This window comes from Dermochelys coriacea, chromosome 1 (assembly GCF_009764565.3).
Source record: "Dermochelys coriacea isolate rDerCor1 chromosome 1, rDerCor1.pri.v4, whole genome shotgun sequence".
NCBI lineage: Eukaryota > Metazoa > Chordata > Testudines > Dermochelyidae > Dermochelys > Dermochelys coriacea.
Window position 1 is genome coordinate 333,013,220 of NC_050068.2, and position 21,686 is coordinate 333,034,905.

Here is a 21,686-nt window from a genome sequence, read left to right on the forward strand (position 1 = left end):
AGCACAAGTGATAGTCTCTGCTGAGCAGAGGCCCACAATTTGGAAAACATTTTTTTTCATTTATTTGTTTTATGTCAGCAGTTAGCTGCATTTAGAGATCTGTGTGTGGGAGGTATTTCTGGAATGAATCACATTTCTATCCATGTCATTATACTAGAAGAAAATGATAAAGATAGTAAGAACAGAAAATGTCCAGTAAAGATAGCAAGGACAGAAAATGTTCAGTAGTATAATAGCAGTTTAGAAAGCTGCTTTATGACAACTCAGAAATGTTATATTTTGGGATGTAGGAGTTTGAGTCTTCTGTAGGTGGTGGGCAGAAATGGGAGAACTCTTCATTTTATAAATTTTTTCCATATATACAAAATACTCTGCTTTATCCACAATACAGTTCATAAAGTGTTGACTTAAGTTGTGCATTTCATCTGAGTACTGTAAGGTTCTTTCCTTAAGATTTAAAACTTATAAGCATGTATACTTCAAAATGCTCTATTCTAAACAGATATTTTTCTTTTTACTACATAAATATAGCTCATACCAGTGCATCCAAATACACATTGGTCCACTGGACTTGTTTTGCTTTATCTCCAGCTAAAACCATCGGTCTCCCCAAAACGTCCAAATATTCCTGTCAAAAAGAGCAAGAAGCCCATCAGAGGCAAGACATTATCAAATCAACATTCAAAAACAGTGCCAGGAAGAAAACAAAACATATAACAAAAAATAAAGTGAAGTCAGTACAAGGGCATGATTTCAACACCAGTAATATAATAGAAAAATACTTATATTCATTGCTCTCTGAAGTTATACATCAAAGCAGATCATAGTTGGGTTTGTGCTACATACCACATTAGATTCAACAAGGGGTATTCTGAGTCAGCAGCTCCACTGGAACATAAATCTATAAAAATGAATTTTAGTTTTAACAGTAATATGATGACAACACTTAAGAACCCTCAAGTGCATGAGGGAACAATGGGGTATGTAATTTGTTATGATGTATATTATCAGAGAACAATTACCAATAAGCACCTTCTCCAAAGTTATTTGTCAGAATAGATCACCACTACTGAAAAGATCCAGTGATGTCTCTAAAATAATCAAAAACAGTAACGACAATAGATTTCAAATGAGAAGAAAGTCAAACAATGTGAACAATAATAATACAGATGAAGGTGACACTCCAGCAGTTTGTGAGGGAACAGGCAAAAGGATCCACTTTTGCCTTTTCTCCTGACCCCTGGAAATTTGCTAACACAGGAAATGGAAGAAAGATATACATGAGATAGTGAAGGAAAGCTATACGTGAGCTTCTCTCACTAATGGATGTAGCAGACATTTCAGTTCTGTATTGTGCAGAAAACCAGTTGTTTGTTTTCAGAGATGCTTCAAACAGAACTCTTTGAGAGAAATCCAATCCACTCTGTCTACACAGAAACCATAGGAGATGGTGTATTGGAATTACTTATGATAGATAAATTAGACAGATATATTATATGTAGATCCAGGCCTGCTTCCCATGGGTTCACTATGGAACACTACCAATAATTTTCCTTCCCAGCCTAATAAGTGACCACTTGGAACATCTTGTAGGGCACTGTCTACAGTTCAAGCTTACAGGGCTTCCTGACACAGGAGGCTTGGTCCTAGATTTTCTTTGTTAGTTGATGTAAAATGTGGCAGCCTGATTGTTAATTTGAAACAGGACCATCTTTTGAGAGACCAGATCTCGAAAGGTCCTCAGTGTTTTCAGGGGTGTCTTTATATCCATATAACTTATGTGCAAATGATCTTCTTGGACAGGACAAGTGCTTTTAATGTAACACCCTCCCCTCCTTCTATGAGCTACCTAATCCTACCTATGTCTACTACAATTTGAAGGAAGGAATTTGCAAATCCTTTCCTAATTACAGACATTCACTGAACTGCCCCAAGTGAGCATGGCTTGGAGTCCATCCATCATCCAGGTTCAATTTGAAAGTCTTTGTGTAGCTTGACACCACTGGGATTTCAGGGTTCACTGAAGTTGTGTGATGTATCAATTATAAATATATATATATATATATACTGTGGGTGCTCTCAGACCCAATATCTACAGCTTGGTGTTTACTGATTCCAGCTAGCTCTGGAAAATATTTCCCATCAATTCTACAATATCCAAAATACAATCCTGGGGTAGAACTTTTCAAGTCTAGCAGGGCACCCATGTATTTCAATAGCTTCTAAAGAAAAAGCTGGGGCTCTGGATACTTTATTTTCAACCCTAGTGTCTCCAATGACCTGATGGTTCCAGGGACTGGTGCTTGAATCGCTTCCAATTTTTTGTCTTTGATTAAATAATTGTCCACATAGAAGAAAACATGTACTCCCATTCTGTGTGGGTTTGGGACTATCATTTCTAAGTACTTTGTAAACAAATGTAGCATGGATGCAAGCCCAAAAGGCAAGATTCAGAATGGTCCCTTGCATTCTCTGTGTCCAAGCAGAACTCTTGAATGTCTTCATCCATATTTATTCATATAAGCTAATGTCAATACTGGGGAGGCAGGATTCATCCGATGAAGTGAGCTATAGCTCACGAAAGCTTATGCTCAAATAAATTTGTTAGTCTCTAAGGTGCCACAAGTACTCCTTTTCTTTTTGCAAAAATGACCTGATACCCTATGGGATGTGATAGCATTAGTGCTGACAACTGCACCAAGTGTACTAGAGGAGTAGAATGTGGACCTCATCTCAAACACATTTGGTGGTCTTGTAGAGCCAAGGATCAAGGACACGTACTGGTGACTAGAGTCTGTATGGATGAAATGCAGGAAACATGAAGGAATGGTCAGATTGGTTGATATTTCCCACTGCCTTCAGGGGTTGAAGATCTGATCTATTGTTGCACCTGGAGTCATCAGTAATCTTGACTGGATGCTGCTAGAAAACCAGGGTGAAATCATCTGCAGATAGTTGAGTGTGCTACTCTTGATGCAGGCCTGATTAGGCTCCTAAGAATAGGTGACACTGAGTATTGTTTCAAGAAGAGTGGAGCTGAGCACCGGACTAGTTACTTAAAGCATCAAAAGCATCAAAACTTTGACACACTGCAGTGAAACTGACACCACAACCTCCAGAGTCTTTAAGACGGTTGAGGTGCAGTTTTGTGGTCCATCTTGAAAAGACTGGGAAATGCAGATGGTGCGGACAGTTTTGACATGTAGGTGGTGCTCTCAACCCTGAACTGCCTGAGACTGAAGTCTCTTAAGCCTTGAGGGGACTTAGGGAAGAGGGCAAGACAGTACTGAGGCGCTTTATTCAGGACCTGACTGCTCACAGTAACATCTGTAAGTCTCCAGGATGTTCTGTTAAGGCCCTAGCAGTCATGTGCCTGAGCATGCACAGACAGGCATGCATTTGTGTCACTTTTTGGTGTCACTGAGCTGTCGTCTCGCCATAGCTACAACACAAAAAAAAGCATGGGGGAAGTGGAACAAGAAAAATCCCGCACATTTTTCCAGCACAAAGTTTGAGAATCAAAAGATCTAAAGCTCTTTAACACTAAAGAAACTGTGGATGTGAGTCAATTGATCAAGATGGTGCTAACAACAGACAGAGCCAGTTCATAAGGATTTATGGCTGAAACTGTAAATACTGGGGGTTGCAAACACTGGGGCTGAAACATAATGTTAGCAATTATGTATGGCTTTCTATCATTGCAGGGTCTTGCTCAGGACACAATATTGGAAACAATAGCTTTAGAACTTAGAGGTGGCCTTTGCCTACCTTGAGCTGAGATGGGGAGCTGATGAGGGGTAAATGTTCTGTAATGGTTTATGATGGACACCTTCACATTTGTTTCAGAGTAGCAGCCGTGTTAGTCTGTATTCGCAAAAAGAAAAGGAGTACTTGTGGCACCTTAGAGACTAACAAATTTATTAGAGCATAAGCTTTCGTGAGCTACAGCTCACTTCATCGGATGCACCTTTGCTTCACATTTGTTTCACTCTGCAACTATATTCTTCTGGACAACATAGGAATATTCTCTCTTTATGGTTACTTTCAGGGATAATTTAATATGGTCAGGTAAAACAAGAGCCCTGCAATCAAAATTTACCTTAAACCTAAGTTTATATATTTTATGCCTACTACATCACATCTGATCAAGGAAGCTGAAGTGCCAAAATGGCTGCTATTTTGTTATTTCTTGCCAAATCAGATGTAGGAATTACCAAAAATGCCACAAGAAAGACTATTCAAGTGACCTTTTCATCTGAATATCATGGGTTTTCATCCAGATATCAAAAACTGAAAAGGATTTCAGTCTAGGACCTTTGTAAATTAATTACTCCAATGTGAAAGGATGTCTTAACATTGTGAGAAATCACATGTATTTATACTGATATCAAGCTTTACTCTGTTTATCTTAAAAAGATGTATTTCATTTTACTTATAAAGCAAACCAAAAGTAATTGTTGTAAATTTTTTACTATCACTACATTTCTTTGACTTATGACTGTACTTGCAGTTTGCAAGCACTATAGACTTACCTGTGTGTTTATTCTTATAGCTCCAATGGAAGGAATTTCATAATAGTAACCTAAAATACATAATGGAAACAATAACATGCTGCTACATTATAATGCCATGCTCTTCATCTGAGATCACTTGAAAGAAAAAATCTATTTCCAAATCTCATTAACTTACAATAATTGTGGAAAGTATTTTAAAAGCATTTGCACGAAAGAACCTCTAAGCCATTCTTATTTAATACGACTTCATAGCAATGAATGGACATGTTAAGTTGTGCCATCACCATATGTGCTCCATGCTAGCTATTCCTGAGCAATGACAAGCTACTTTGTAACCTTTGTTTTTTCCCAGAGGAAGAAATGTAATTTTCATACATTTTTCCCCTGCATTCACAGCTATTTTGAAGAACAATCATATTAAATAGGTATATTAATAGGCAGTGACAACAATACAATTATATGCTGGATACATGTTTAAATCCAAATAAAATCTAGTTTGCCGTCACAATGAAGTGAACTCATCCACAGCATAAAAACACTGCTTATTGTGTGATAAGAATGAAAACATCCATTTGACTTATCCTCTCACAAAATATAAGTGGCATCCATTCATTTATCATTTGCATTGTTGTTATTTATTTGCATTATAACATTGCCAAAGGCCCCAGTCATGATTGAGGGCCCACTATACAGCTATAAGAAGTCACGATCCCTGCAGACTACAGACTTTAAATCATAAGTAATAGGAAGTACGGGGGATGGTGGAGAAAGGTAACAGTAATAAAGTTAAACAGTTACATGGTATAACACTGTTCACCACTTGATTATTCCCAAAGATCTGATTTAAAAATAAATATATAAGATCTCTGCCTGTTTCTTTCAATGTGCAATTTCATGAACCACATTATAAACTGAATAGAAATATAACATGGTCACTCAGCACCTTAAACTGGTTGGTCAATACTAGATGAATAACAAAAGGAATTAGACTGTCATAATGTAGAGATATACAAACTATAATGTGCAGAGAGGTTTACAAATACACCTATCCCAAAAAGTAAACATACACCTAGATCTCCTATAAATACAATATATAATTATGTTATATTGATCTACTGGTCATTCATTGTCATAAACAGGTAATTGAGTGGGAAACAACTTGGAAAACAAGTGGGAAAATTGATATTCTTTTGCTATTAACACTAAATGCAGCCAATTGCTCTAAAAATCAACAGTGAAAAACCCCCCCTCCTAATCATTTTTTCCTTTTACTGATCATACACCCTCTGCCATTGGCAATGCCGATTGCTCTTGAGAAGTTTTACCTGCACATGATAGGTCAAATTCTAAGGGGTGGAGAGCGAGCACACTATTCACTAAAGTCAAATATAATAGATTCCTCTGCACTATATCTCTCGGTAACCTCCGAAAACACAAGTTCAACTATCAGCTCTATCCGGCTGACTCCCAGATCTACGTATCTCTCTCTCTCCTCCAGAGTGATCTCTTTCTATCCAAACTAAAATCTCCACCTATCTGACAGCTCCTAAAAGAGCTCCTAATCTTTCTGCACAAACCCTACCAACTGCCTCCTTTCTCAATCACTATGGACCACAGAAGCAGCCTGCATATCACTCAAGCCTGTATCACGGGCATCATTTCCAATTCTGACCCCTCTTTAGATCCTAACACATAAGCTCTCTGTAAATCTTGCCGTTTCTTTCTGCATGATCTCTCTCAAATACGGCATCTCCTATCCATCCCGCCAACTAAATCTCTCATCTCATATCTCGATTACTGCAATATCCTTTTTTCAGGCCTTAATACATGGAATCTTGCCATGCTCATATTCACTCAGAATGCTGAGGTAAAGGTCCTTCTACTATCCCATCACTTTGCCCGTGTCCCCGCTCTTTTTGAATGTCTCCACTTTCTCTACCACATCAAATATTAGCTGCCTTGTTTTCACTTTCAAGGCCCAAGATGCAAGCCTCTATCACCCACTGTTTAAATTTTTAAACAAGCATCTTCATGCCTGCTCCCACTCTGTCTCCTCCTGCTTGGGACAAATTCCCCTTAAACATCTGCAAAACTGACTCACCCTCCTTCAAATCCCTCCTTTAAGTTCTCCTTGGCCATGATACCTACAAAAAACTTGAAAATGGTTAGGCCACCAGCGTGCTGAGACCATAGCCTGTCATGTTGACCAATATTATTTTATTATTTCATTGTACTGTCCCACCAGTTTCTCTATATCCATCTGTTTTCTCATCTTGTACTTAGATTGTCAGCTCCTTGGGGAGAAAGTTTTTGTTCTGTGTTTATAAAGTGCTTAGCATAATGTGGTCTTGGAGCACAAGTAGAGTACTTGGAGCTATGATATTAAAGATAATAACTGTGCCCATTACCTCTCAGTATTTGGACCTAAACTGGCAAGAGAAAAGTTGGGTGAGACTTTTACTTAAGTGGGAGAGTAGGAGACAGTCAGATGATAAACAAATTGCCAGCAACATAAAAATAACAAAGTATTTGCGGGAGGCAAAGGATAAGAGAGTCTAAAAGTTCAAGCATGTAAAGATTAATAGCTTTCTCACGAGGCAGAAGGTAACCTTATTTTGGATTCCGAGATCAGTTTATCCCAGTAGTTGTTGACTGTGGAATGTACCACCTGTAGTGTACTGTAAGTTTGGAACTAGAAATTCATACTATTATATTATTTCCTTTTTATCTCATTATGTGATTTATAATGCATCAGCTTGGTATCTACAACATCTTTCTTTCAATTAGCACTCAAGATTGTCTATGGTGGTAAGATAATTAAAAAGAAATGTTTTTGGATAAAATGATGGGTTTTGACTACAACATTTTCAGAAAAAAATGGATTGTCATACAAAAATCATTGGCTGATAAAATTTCGATCAAATCTTTAAAAAAATTGATTTTTTTTGTTCAAAATGGTGAATGGAAATCTTACTCTTTTTTCTCTCTCTCTTGCTTTCTCTCTCAAAAAAAGCAACAAAACTTTCCCCCCACCATTTTTCTAGGCAAAAGGGTGAAAGAAAATACCTCCCCCAAATTCTCACTCCTTTTTTCTGAGAGAAAGGGGAACCCCCCCTTCCCATCAACACATTTTTAGAAATGATTTTTTTTGTTTTGTTTTATTTCTTAAATCATTTTGATTTATTTGTGTGGAAATAAAAGGAAACACTGTGAAATATTTCAGACTGAAACTTTTGTTCATTTCATTGGACAACAAATGTTGTCTACTCTTAGAAATATCTTTGCTTAATTTTCTAATCTGTCCTCAATATCAGCTTCTCATCTTCCACCAAAACAAGAACTTTCTAAAACATATATGATTTATGCTACACTATTAATAGAGAAAAGTAAAAATTGTGATCATAATATTTTCCTGACAAAATATGACGTTCTATAAAATTTTCTGATTTTTACAAAAATGTTTGAAATGAAACAATTTGTTTCAAATCAGCACTTCAGCATTTGATATAATGAACAGAAATAATTAGAAATTTTGAAAATGTCAGTATATCAAAGCAGAACATTTCATTTCAAATAATTTTGAAACAAAATATTTTGTTCTATCAAAACTGTCAAATTGTTCTCGATGTTTTCAAATTAAAAATTTTTTTTAATACTTTGACTTTTCTTCCTTCTTGGGGATAAAAACAAATGTCACAATTTTTAGCATGCTCTCAACCAATACTTTAACAAATTTCAAGAAAAGTTTAACCTTATTGTGCTTTAAATTTGGTTTCATTTTTCTAAGTATCTTAGTATTTCACACTCGAAAGGACTACGAAATCTCTTTTATGGAAATAGAGCTGGCTGCTCTATACTGATATCACTTCTTTAAATGGTTTTACAGAGTGGATTGATCATGGTGGCTTTTGAAAATGTTTAATGTCAGTTTAGCTTCAAAAGTTGTATTCCCAAGTCATAAATTAAGGGTGGATCCAGTATTGAATGGTCTACTAAAAAGAAAAACAAAACACTATTTGGAGCCCTGATTCAAAACATCAAAATGAATTTGTAAATCAGGCTAAAGTTTTTAAATCTGTAGTCCTGTGCAACATCTACAGAATGGTTTAGATATTTTTTGGGGTAATCAAAACTTTATATAGGTATAAGCTCAGATATATACACACTGTACCTTTATTTTGGCAGGCCATCCATTGTATGGGTCCTTTGTCATAATTATGTTGACCAACAGAAAATGTGAATACACGTACCTAAGCAAATTGAAAAGAAGATACACATCATTTTTCTCCATGTCATCAATTAGATGCCAATTTCAGTGCTACTTGGATGTCTAATTCATTTAAACAGTGTGATAACATTCTAAAATTCTAGCATTGCATCCAATACCTTACAATAGCTGCATTGAAGTACGTTATATCTACAACTTGATATATATGATATTTAAATAGTATAAAGACTAGTGGGAAGAACACTCATCCATACTCTCATTACTCTGAGTCCATTACACAGGTTACTATTTACAAGACATCTAAATACACTTGTTTTGGGGTGTGAATTGTCATTTTTGAGCATTTTATTAAATTACCTCATGTAATCATTCTTGAGTACTGTGTTGTCCCCCAGGAAATGTAGTGTGAAAATTTTAGGCACCAGAAATCAGTGCAATGCAAAATAAGATTTTCCAAGATATTACAGAATTTTGATGAGGACCTTTACTCTGAAAGTGAAACTTGCAAATAATACACAGAGTAAAGTCTAATTAGACCCAGACCGGCAAAACTCCCACTCACTTCAATGGGAGTTCCATGTGTAAGGACCTGTTCAATTAAGCTCTTAAAAACTCTTCACTAAAACATACTCTTTTGAGGATACAATTTTGTCTTGTTTCAGAGGTACGGCCCCATTGACTTCCATATCTGTGTACTTGAGAGTAAAATTCGCTACAGAGATGGTCAAAAATTTTCTATCCATTTCTTTTTAAACAGAAAAACCCTATCCTGTTCATAAGACTGAAACCGTGGATTAGCAGATAAATCTGTTGTGCAGTTATTTGCAGACTTTGTGACTGGTAATTCAGGCCAAGGCAGTAGTGTAGTGTGATCTCTGTAGCAGTTATATAAGGAATTTGGAATGAAACCCCTTGACAATGAACAGAAGAGAAATATATCTGATCTATTGGTCCTCAGGGCTTGTCTTCACTACTGGAGTCAGTTGACCTAAGTTATGCTACCCCAGCCACTTGAGTAAGGTTGCTGGAGTCGATGTAGCTTAAGTCAACTTACCGCAGTCTTCACTGTGCTGCATCAACGGGAGATGCTCTCCAGTCAACTTACGTTACTCTTCTCAGAGAGGTGGAGTTCTGGGGTCGACCAGAGAATGCTCTGCCATCGATTTAGCGGGTCTTCACAAGACTCACTAAATCAACACCCGCTGCATTAACTGCAGCAGCATCGATCTCCCTGGTAGTGAAGACAAGCCCTCAAATACTTCCTGTAGATCAATAGTAGTAAAGAACAACAATTAAAGCAATTGGGCATTTGTTAATTATGGTTTGACTTGGCAAACTGCTGGGGCATTAGAAAAATCATTCTCAGAATTTTCCTTTATCTATTGAATCATCCAGAACCAGGGAAAATGGTCACCTGAAAAGTTGAGTTAGCAAGTCGAAGTAGAGAAGTCAGAGTCAAAAATCTATACAAGATCCTGTCATCCTTGCTCATGCTGATTTACAATGGGACTACTCACAGATTAAGGTACTACTAAAAACCAAGACTGGCCCTTAAAGTAGAAAACTAGAGACACATACTATGTTCAGCTCTAAGAGATCAATTGGTATACCCCAAAATTTTATTAAATGGAACAATCCTATTTTCAGGCAACTGACTATACAGGTGTGTTTTACAGAGTTGCATACCTTGTTTTATCATATTTGAATCAGCTGTTAGTAATAATCAGCTAATTCTCAGTTTCGCAAACTCTGATAACATTAATTAATTAATTAATTAGTTTATTTAGCTGTGCATAGCACTTTATTTTCTAGCATGTGGGAAGACAGGTCCTTGTCTCAAAAAGTTTATAATCTATATTAGATGGAGGACATGATAAAAAAACAAACAAACAAACAAAAAACCTCCAAATCATAGTGGGGATATCAAGGACAGAAGAAAGACAATGGAGAGAAAGAAGGACAATTGTTATAGGGAGAATGTGGTTTTCCAAGAATCAAAGTTATTTGTTTCGTTTTGTATTTCCCTCCGATTGGACAGATCAAAGTAAAATGAAGGGTTCTGGCTGCTACAGATATTAGAAATTTCAGGCACTCTAGAAGCTGTTATAAAGGCAGAGGTTAAGAGCCATTATTAAATGCAATATAAGCAATGCTTTAGTGACAGATGTTAGTTTTTATCTATGTTTTTTTTTCTCCTGTGTGCTACTGGAGTAAAGTAAAGAAAGAAATAATTATGTGCTTCCTCTAGTACATCATGTACTGTAAGTATAATACAAAAGAATTGGGTTGATGTGGGTTATTCAAAAAAAGTAGTTATATAACAACTGGAACAAATTCAAATGCACTTTTAGTATAATAAACAAACAGGGCAAATTCTTTATTCACAGTTGATTTCAATGTGGTTGTATGGTTTAATGAGATCAAACTTTCGCTCAGTAGGTTTGTTTGACTTAGTATAGGTAGAAAACATTTACTTATACCGACACAGACCAAAGACCCTGGAAGTCATTAGGAGTCATTCCACAGACTTCAATAGACTTTGTATCAGGCCTGTGGAACTGAGCACAAAGAACCGAAGATGTAAGCCTATACAGTGTTATAGACCAAAGATGGCAAATTAAAGGGGAAATCAAGATCAGTGGGGTAAATCATGTCCCAGGAAATTATTTTTCACTATTTAATGTGAACAAATAGGTATCTTGTTCACTTTAATTTCTGTTTATGGTTATAGTTCTTCTATTGAAAGAAGGGAACAAATACACTAATTAAACCCACTTTTCTAAATATAAATCTTAAGGCTGCTTTTTTTTCCATGCCACGATTCACAAGCCAGAGAAATGCTATACCCTTTTTAGGCTGCCCCAGTTAAAATTCTGAACACATCTTTCCTTATTATTGCTTTATTCTGTGGGTATGCTTCATAACACATAAAACAGTGGATTATTGTGAAAAGGAATATGAAGGATGTTTTGATTTTCTTATGAACCAGAAGGCACTTATTTCAGGACACTCCCCAAAATATGTACACATTAGACTTATGTTGGGAAGACTGTAAGCAAAAGGATGAGAGTTTAATTCTTAGATTATAATAATGACTGGGGTGTGGAAATATCATAGACTGTCTTTCATTACATCTCTGTTTAGGTCAGTTAGGCTGCCATAGGGTGTTTATTGATAACTTACTTCCCAAGTACTGTCTTAGTTCATCATTAGGGGCCTGATTCAGCAAGGTACTTAATCATACGCCTAAGTTTAACTGTGCAGGTAGTCCCATTGAAGTCAATGGAAGTACACATGTGCTTAATGTAAGGCACATGTTTAAGTGCACCGGGGATTTAAAGCTGCTCTTCTTCCAATTTCTTCAAAATGAGCTGTTCCTATCTGTCCTTCTCAGCCTTCCATATATTTTTGCAATCAATACCTATCTCCAACTTCTCACACTCACCCCAATTTAACTTCAAACTGCAACACTGACTGACAAATTAATTTACAATCTCATCTAGAACAGAACAATGGTTTAGTAGGAGATATCTTTAAAACTCCGTTCACAACAAAGGACCAGATTCTCAGCTGATCTAAATTGCTGTCGCTCCAAAGCATACATTTTATGTGTTGCAAGGCTCCAGTGGATCATTTCTGATTTACACCTGCTCAGGATTTAGCCCTAAATTATTCTGTTACCTGTTCAGACAATTTCATTCCAAAGCACTGGAAACAGTGATCTAAGAACAACTTATTTTCTACTTACATAATATTTCAGTTCCCACTGAAAACTCAGAACAAAATTAGAGCCATTAAAGACACTAACATCTGGATATTGAGGCAGATGATCTCTGTCGTGTAACTGGGGCCTGATATAATGCCAGTCTTTCCAGTGACTTCAATAGGCTTTGGATCAGACCCTTGATAATACTTCATTTGTGCCTAGACTTTTGTTTTAAATAAGACATAACTGGGTAAACTGTTTTTTCCCCAAGACAACAATGGGGAAATAAAATAAAATAAAAATTACTCCTGAACTTCCTTGCAAATGAGGTAATTTTATATCAGTTTTACAGATGGGAAACCTGAAACACAGAGAGAATATCTGGCTTGCTTAGTGTTGCACAGATAGTAAATGAAATCAGCATTAGTGTGGAGATAGCATCTGAAAACTGAGAAGAAAGATACCATGGAGATTTTTACACATACACAAACGTGATTCACTTTGATGAGTATACTGAATCAGTATTAGTTATATTTATTAAAATATAGTATTAAAATGCTAGTCTTGAATAAATCTTATGAACAGAAAGTGGCTGGAAGACTAACATACTAACTTCACTGAAGTGCATAATAAAGTGTAGACTTTATGGACAGGTAAATTGACATCAGATTCTGATACTCTTAATTTCAATGAGACTATGGCGGAGTAAGGAACTACTCAACATGTGTAAAGGTATCAAAATCAGGCTCTTGATGTCTTACAGAGTGTGGTCTTAGTTGCACCAGGTAGCACTTCCTAGTGTCAAATCCACAGAGCAGTATGGGCAGAATGACACTGTGTTTGATGATGATTATTAATTGTAATTTATATTACAGTAGCACTAAGGGGTTCTGATTGAGATCAGGGCCTCATGGTCCTTGACACTCCACATAAACATGGCAAGAGACAGTCCCTGGCCTGAAAAGCTTTTAATCTAAACAGGCAAAGGACATGAGAGAGAAATAATCATCCCCGTTTCACAAGTGGGGAGCTGAGCTGAAGAGAAATTAAGTATCTTGTTCAAGAGCACACACTGAGTTTGTAACACAGCCAAGAATTGAACCCAAGTCTTCTGAGTCCCAGCTTGGGTGACCAGATGTCCCAATTTTATAGGGACAGTCCCGATATTTGGGGTTATGTCTTATATAGACACCTATTACCCCCCCACACACACACCCTGTCCCAATTTTTCACACTTGCTGTCTGGTCACCCTAGTCCCAGTCCAGTGCTTTGACCACAAGATTATTATTAAAGGAGGCTGCTTGGGGCTCAGGTCAGAAAAATTCAAGACAGCTTTCCAATTACAAGTCCTGATCATTAATTTTCTCTGGCTTGTTTCAGAATCTCAAAGCTTCTAAACAGTCAAATTATATTAATTAAGGTTTTTATTAGTAAAGAACAAAACTATTTTAACACACACCCTATTCAGTGAAGAGAAAATTGGCACAAGACCACTCAAATGTTTCTGGTCAAGAGGCAATAAGAAAGAATGTTACTTCAATATTCATTGAAATGTGAAGGGGTTAATATTTGAAGTCTTCCACTTTATGCCAATTCACACATATCCCTAAGCTATGTCTTCACTGACAAAATCCTTCAAGTGACTTCCACTTCTAACCTCTAAGTGAAAAACTGTTTTTGTCTGTCTTTATCCTTCTGCACATTTTTTAAAAAAATCTGCATTCAATAGGAGATATTTTATAGTGCAAAGGCAGAAAATACCATCATATTGTGACCTGAGGAGCAATCTCTATATTAATAATCCTTTCCAAGTTTCAATAATACAGTTCCATATCTTATTGCTGCCATCTTGTGGAACAACTGGGGAACTAACATGAGCATACAGCTACCCATTTTTGAACCTGTCAATGGAAAAAGAAAAGGAGTACTTGTGGCACCTTAGAGACTAACAAATTTATTAGAGCATAAGCTTTTGTGAGCTACAGCTCACTTCGCTTATGCTCAAATAAATTTGTTAGTCTCTAAGGTGCCACAAGTACTCCTTTTCTTTTTGAAAATACAGACTAACACAGCTGCTACTCTGAAACCTGTCAGTGGAAAGTGTATGATGTCTGTCTCTGTTTTGAAGTTGGTAGTCCATTTGTGCCACTAATCTTTTTTTTATTATTATTATAATTTCAAAAGGGTACATAAGAAGGACAGCTTTTCTTATCAACTGAATATTTACTGTTATCAGCATGCCACTGGATTTCTAAACATAAAAAGCCGTCCCACCAAAGCCTTAGATGCTCTATTTTCAGTCCTTCCACTTGTTGGAATGTTTCATAATATTACTTATAAGCTAAGCCATGTCCAGATCAGATGAAACTGGAAAGAGTGAACATAGAAAAATTTGATGATTGTACTAAAAAGTGATATTCTCATACTCTATTATTAATCGAAATAGTTTGTAATAAAGGTGGCAGTGAGCAGTCTCAGTGGTTGGTCAGGGCATCAGCCTACATATCTGATCTATTTGAAGACATCCACTAAAATATATCACATTAATAAAATGGTTTATGATTTTACCTTGCCGTGTTTCCACAAATTTCCCTTGCCATTTTTATGTATGCCTTAATAAAGCTAGGCAACATTTTTCAACCCAATCTTCTTCCAATGAAACAGAGAGATTTGGCAACACAAAGTTTTTGCAAATTCGTGTTAATTTCACTGAATTTGTTCTGGTAAAAAAGATATTGATTCTTTGATTCAGAATGATTTCTCATTTGATATTTCCTTTAATTTTATTTTTAAAACATTTAAAAATGCTCAAAATCAAAATGAAATGTTTCATGCAACCGAAAATGAAGTTTGTTTAAAAAACAAATGTTTTGATTCACTGAAAAATTTCAAAATGACTTTTTTCTGAACTGAAAAATCCATTATTAGCCTTGGCTAATGTTCGACAATTATTATTAATGGACAAAATTTTCAGTTGATATAAATTAATATACCTCCACTGACTTCAATGGCTTGTTCAATGAACAAGCTGAGGATCTAGCCCTTGAAATCCTCACTTAGTTTGGACTCCAGCCCAGATAAGGCCAAACTGCTGCTGGAGATAAATTAACAAATCTAGATTTGGCTCATTGATAATAACCATGTAATAAAATATTATTGATAATAAGAATACCATGTCCTCTGTACGCCAGTCTCTCCTTGTATTTGATCCTTCAATCAGCTGGATTTGTCACCTCAAACATTTCCAACTGCATGTCTAAAAAGAGGCTTATTTGATCAGGATTCACTGGAGAATCAAACTGAAGGACAGCATGGGATAGCAGGGGTAGTCAATTATTTTTTGTCAAGGTCCAAATGTCTTGGTCAAGGTATAGTCAAAGTTCAATCCCCAGAGAAAACACCTTAAAACCCCCAACAATAATGATAGTAATAAGTTCATAAAAAGATTTCGGGGACCATTCAAAAGCATCGGTGGTATGGATTTGTCCTGCAGTCTTAACTACCCTGGGATAGGGCAGGGTAAAAATTCTGTGTACAATAGTAGGAATGGTTTTGCTATTACTCTCTAAATACAGCTAAACTGTCTCATTCAGAGATGGCTTACACCTGGATCTGTCAATATTTCGGAAGAGTAAAGTATTGGCCTGTAGATGGGATCAGATTTCAGAAGCTGCTCGTATCTTCCCTGCAAACCCACCCATATGTTCCCATCCCCACTTCAAATTACAGAAGTGGAACACTGTTCTGTATTATCAGTATGTTTATCCAGGAACAATGCATAGACATTTTAAAAGTTAACTAATCTAATTTTGTTTACCCAAGGCCTCTTTCCTTGGTTATAATTATGATAATTACTAATGGAAACTGCGTGATCATGGGAGACTAACTTCCCAGATATAGACTGGAGGACCAGTGCTAGTAATAATAATAGGGCTCAGATTTTCCTAGATGCGATAGCTGATGGATTCCTTCATCAAGTAGTTGCTGAACCGACTAGAGGGGATGCCATTTTAGATTTAATTTTGGTGAGTAGCGAGGACCACATAGAAGAAATGGTTGTAGGGGACAATCTTGGCTCAAGTGATCATGAACTAATTCAGTTCAAACTAAATGGAAGGATTAACAAAAATAAATCTGCAACTAGAGTTTTTGATTTCAAAAGGGCTGACTTTCAAAAATTAAGGAAATTAGTTAGGGAAGTGGATTGGACTGAAGAACTTATGGATCTAAAGGTAGAGGAGGCCTGGGATTACTTTAAATCAAAGCTGCAGAAGCTATCGGAAGCCTGTATCCCAAGAAAGGGGAAAAAATTCATAGGAAGGAGTTGTAGATCAAGCTGGATGAGCAAGCATCTTAGAGAGGTGATTAAGAAGAAGCAGAAAGCATACAGGGAGTGGAAGATGGGAGGGATCAGCAAGGAAAGCTACCTAACTGAGATCAGAACATGTAGGGATAAAGTGAGACAGGCTAAAAGTCGAGTAGAGTTGGAGCTTGCAAAGGGAATTAAAACCAATAGTAAAAGGTTCTATAGCCATATAAATAAGAAGAAAACTAAGAAAGAAGAAGTGGGGTCACTAAATACTGAGGATGGAGTGGAGGTTAAAGATAATCTAGGCATGGCCCAATATCTAAACAAATACTTTGCCTCAGTCTTTAATAAGGCTAAAGAGAATCTTAGGGATAATGGTAGCATGACAAATGGAAATGAGGATATGGAGGTAGATATTACCATATCTGAGGTAGAAGCGAAACTGAAACAGCTTAATGGGACTAAATCGGGGGGCCCAGATAATCTTCATCCAAGAATATTAAAGCAATTGGCATCTGAAATTATAAGCCCATTAGCAAGAATTTTTAATGAATCTGTAAACTCAGGAGTAGTACCGAATGATTGGAGAATTGCTAATACAGTTCCTATTTTTAAGAAAGGAAAAAAATGTGATCCGGGTAACTACAGGCTAGTTAGTTTGACATCTGTAGTATGCAAGGTTCTGGAAAAAATTTTGAAGGAGAAATTAGTTAAGGACATTGAAGTCAATGGTAAATGGGACAAAATACAACATGGTTTTACAAAAGGTAGATCGTGCCAAACCAACCTAATCTCCTTTTTTGAAAAAGTAACAGATTTTTTAGATAAAGGCAATGCAGTGGATCTAATTTACCTAGATTTCAATAAGGCATTTGATACCGTGCCACATGGGGAATTATTAGTTAAATTGGAGAAAATGGGGATCAATATGAACATCAAAAGGTGGATAAGGAATTGGTTAAAGGGGAGATTGCAAAGGGTCCTACTGAAAGGCGAACTGTCAGGCTGGAGGGAGGTTACCAGTGGAGTTCCTCAGGGATCGGTTTGGGGACCAATCTTATTTAATCTTTTTATTACTGACCTTGGCACAAAAAGTGGGAGTGTGCTAATAAAGTTTGCAGATGATACAAAGCTGGGAGTTGCCAATTCAGAGAAGGATCGGGATATTATACAGGAGGATCTGGATGACCTTGTAAACTGGAGTAATAGTAATAGGATGAAATTTAATAGTGAGAAGTGTAAGGTTCTGCATTTAGGGATTAATAACAAGAATTTTAGTTATAAGTTGGGGATGCATCAATTAGAAGTAACGGAAGAGGAGAAGGACCTTGGAGTATTGGTTGATCATAGGATGACTATGAGCTGCCAATGTGATATGGCTGTGAAAAAAGCTAATGCGGTTTTGGGATGCATCAGGAGAGGCAGTTCCAGTAGGGAGAAGGAGGTTTTAGTACCATTATACAAGGCACTGGTGAGACCTCACCTAGAATACTGTGTGCAGTTCTGGACTCCCATGTTTAAAAAGGATGAATTCAAACTGGAGCAGGTACAGAGAAGGGCTACTAGGATGATCCGAGGAATGGAAAACTTGTCTTATGAAAGGAGACTTAAGGAGCTTGGGTTGTTTAGCCTAACTAAAAGAAGGTTGAGGGGAGATATGATTGCTCTCTATAAATATATCAGAGGGATAAATACAGGAGAGGGAGAGGAATTATTTAAGCTCAGCACCAATGTGGAGACAAGAACAAATGGGTATAAACTGGCCACCAGGAAGTTTAGACTTGAAATCAGACGAAGGTTTTTAACCATCAGAGGAGTGAAGTTTTGGAATAGCCTTCCAAGGGAAGCAGTGGGGGCAAAAGATCTATCTGGTTTTAAGATTCTACTTGATAAGTTTATGGAGGAGATGGTATGATGGGATAATGGGATTTTGGTAAGTAATTGATCTTTCAATATTCAGGGTAAATAGGACTAATCCCCTGAGATGGAATATTAAATGGATGGGATCCGAGTTACCCAGGAAAGAATTTTCTGTAGTATCTGGCTGGTGAATCTTGCCCATATGCTCAGGGTTTATCTGATTGCCATATTTGGGGTCGGGAAGGAATTTTCCTCCAGGGCAGATTGGAGAGGTCCTGGAGGTTTTTCGCCTTCCTCTGTAGCATGGAGCATGGGTGATTTGAGGGAGGCTTCTCTGCTCCTTGAAGTCTTTAAACCATGATTTAAGGACTTCAATAGCTCAGATATAGGTGAGGTTTTTCGTAGGAGTGGGTGGGTGAGATTCTGTGGCCTGCGCTGTGCAGGAGGTCGGACTAGATGATCAGAATGGTCCCTTCTGACTTTAGTATCTATGAGTCTATGAATCTGTAAAACATTTATTTGTTTAAAGCGGAAAACAAATTAATAGATTCCCCATGTCCCTCTCCTCTATATGAGCGTATGCTCTTTGATACTCGGGTTTGATCACAAACTAAAGAGTTTTTTTTTGGGAGCTCCTTGTTATAAAGTGAGTGGGAATTCATAAAATTACTGAAAAAGTAGATGAATTTGCACATCCTCTGTTTTATGTTCTTCTCAGTGCAGCTGCCTATAACCATACTAAAGTAAAGCTTTCTCTACATCTAGATGGATATCTCCCCATAGACTAAGAAAAGGGGCCACCATCCATGGCAATTCTGGAATAAAGATGGGAGGATCTTATGAAATGTTTTGATAGAATAGAATTTGATGACAATGATATTGGAAGTTGGCCAGTTTAGTTAAGATGATTTTTACAATTCATACTACAATAGTAAGACTTTCCCCATTTTTTGACCTCATCAACCCCAGGGAAGAAACATTATCTATAAGACTGTCATTTTACATGGCTGAGGATAGTAGGATAATTTTAATATCCCATTGAAATATTATTATTTTCTTGCTTGCTTCCATCGTGGTCCTTCTCCAGCTATTGCGGATAGATTCATTTATGAATGCAAATAGACTGCTCTCTGGAAATACCGTACTGTTCTCTTTTGTATCATTAGTCTTTTAACTTTCCACTCCCATTACTCTGGTTCTTGCAGCATGAAATGTTTGATTGCAATTAAATGTTTAAAATGCCAAAAGGTTGCATTAGAATCGGAGGGGGAAAAGGCCATAGGAAATTCTCATTTCCCAGCAAAGCCTATTTACAGGAAATCTTTGCCTCTGCAATTATCAGTTACACAAAGTTCAAGTCTAATTTCACAATGGTCAACTCTCCAAAGATTAATGAAAATGTGACTCCGAGGAAAGGAAAGCAGCGAGAGAAACTTAAAAGTAAATGCTTTGGTGATGTGGGCAAATGATTAAGATCTCACTAAATAGGTAAAAATCATATTTAAAGCTTCTTTCCTTGCTGGTACCATATTGCCCAGGGATTGCAAAGGTTTCAGAACAGCATCTCATAGGTGAGGGTTCAGAATGAAATTGCAGCCTGAAGTTTGAATGTCCTTCCTTTGTTAGTTTAAATGAAACCCTTTCCATTTTCTTTATAGAATGTGGGATTAATGATACAGCTCAATTGTTCCATTCACACATACACAACAGTATTTCTTGCAACACCCCTATTCTTTTTCCTCTCATTATCTAATATCCAACTAAGCTGATATTACACCCCAAACCACTAACCCCCTGTTCCCAATCTAGTTCCCAGCATACTTCATTCTTGTCTCCTTTTTTTGACCCCAGTGTGCTTTTACCTTCATTCCCTTAAGATGTGGCCCCAGGTGGTTGGCACTCTCTTTAATGGGTTTTCTTTTGCAGATCCCTGATATGAATCCAAGTGCTCAATTAACAGGGAAAATCCAAATTACCAGCACATTTGCAGTTTCTGTTAGAGTTTTAAAAATGGACACTTTGGGAAGGGGATTGGGCAGAGGGGTTTGTATTACATTACTACCTGAAGTGCTTTGCTTTTCCTTCCTATGTTCTATATGAAAAACCTATAAACTTTAACAGTATTTCAATGTCGTCATTTTCTAATTAGGTTTTTTCATGAGTAGAAAAAGAGAAAATGAAAGTAAGTACTGTATATCACAGAAGTCTCAAACATGTTTTTTGAAATTGTGCTGAGCACAAATTGACTCTGTCTTCACTTACAATTAAAACATTTCCAGCCTTGATGGAACTACATCCACTGCTCCTACCCACTGTCAGCAGTTGGTATATTCCCTAGTGTATCTGAAGGATTGAGTCATAAATTCACACATGTAGTATGGAATGCTCTTCGCAATTTAAAATAAAGGTAATACTATGCAAGCTAGCTAAACTTGCTTGTAAAACTGAATTTAGTCATATGAAGTGGAAATCCATCAACTTCATGAAAAAACTCGTGAAGGCAACTCGCATCTTTTCATGTATTTATACCTGTTCCTATATTTTCCACTCCATGCATCTGATGAAGTGGGTTCTAGCCCATGAAAGCTTATGCCCAAATAAATTCGTTAGTCTCTAAGGTGCCACAAGGACTCCTCATTGTTTTGCTGATAAGACTAACATGGCTACCACTCTGAAACCTGTATTTTATTTGTCTAGATTAGGTCAAAGGACAGGAACACTGCATCCAGAATCTCAAGATTCCTTCTATGCATCCACTACAAGAACAGTTAAAGTTGTGGTATCACCATTACAGATTCAGAAATTTAGACCTCATCTGTAGGAGGTATGGTTGAGGATAATAAAATGAATCTTGCCACAGGACTCATGGGGACCATGTAATTCTCACTGTGAGGTCCTTTCCATCGTAAATGATGCATATTTTCAATTACTTTAAGAAAAAAAATGGATATATATCTCTCTTTTCATTTTCTGGTAAAGAAGAAATTATACCTGATCCTGCAATCAAAACTCCAATTAACTTAATTATAAGTGTTGCCTGAGGCCCCAATCCTGCAAATACTTTTGGA

At 36.8% G+C, this 21,686-nt stretch overlaps 1 protein-coding gene across 1 annotated transcript in view; it reads right to left on the reverse strand.

The window, feature by feature from the left end:
* The window catches only part of CACNA2D1 (calcium voltage-gated channel auxiliary subunit alpha2delta 1), a 682,696-nt gene that overhangs the window by 86,973 nt on the left and 574,037 nt on the right, over positions 1-21,686 (reverse strand). The window contains 3 exon segments of the mRNA XM_038369134.2: positions 539-628; positions 4,533-4,582; positions 8,686-8,764. Of these exon segments, the coding sequence (XP_038225062.1) occupies positions 539-628; positions 4,533-4,582; positions 8,686-8,764 (219 nt within the window).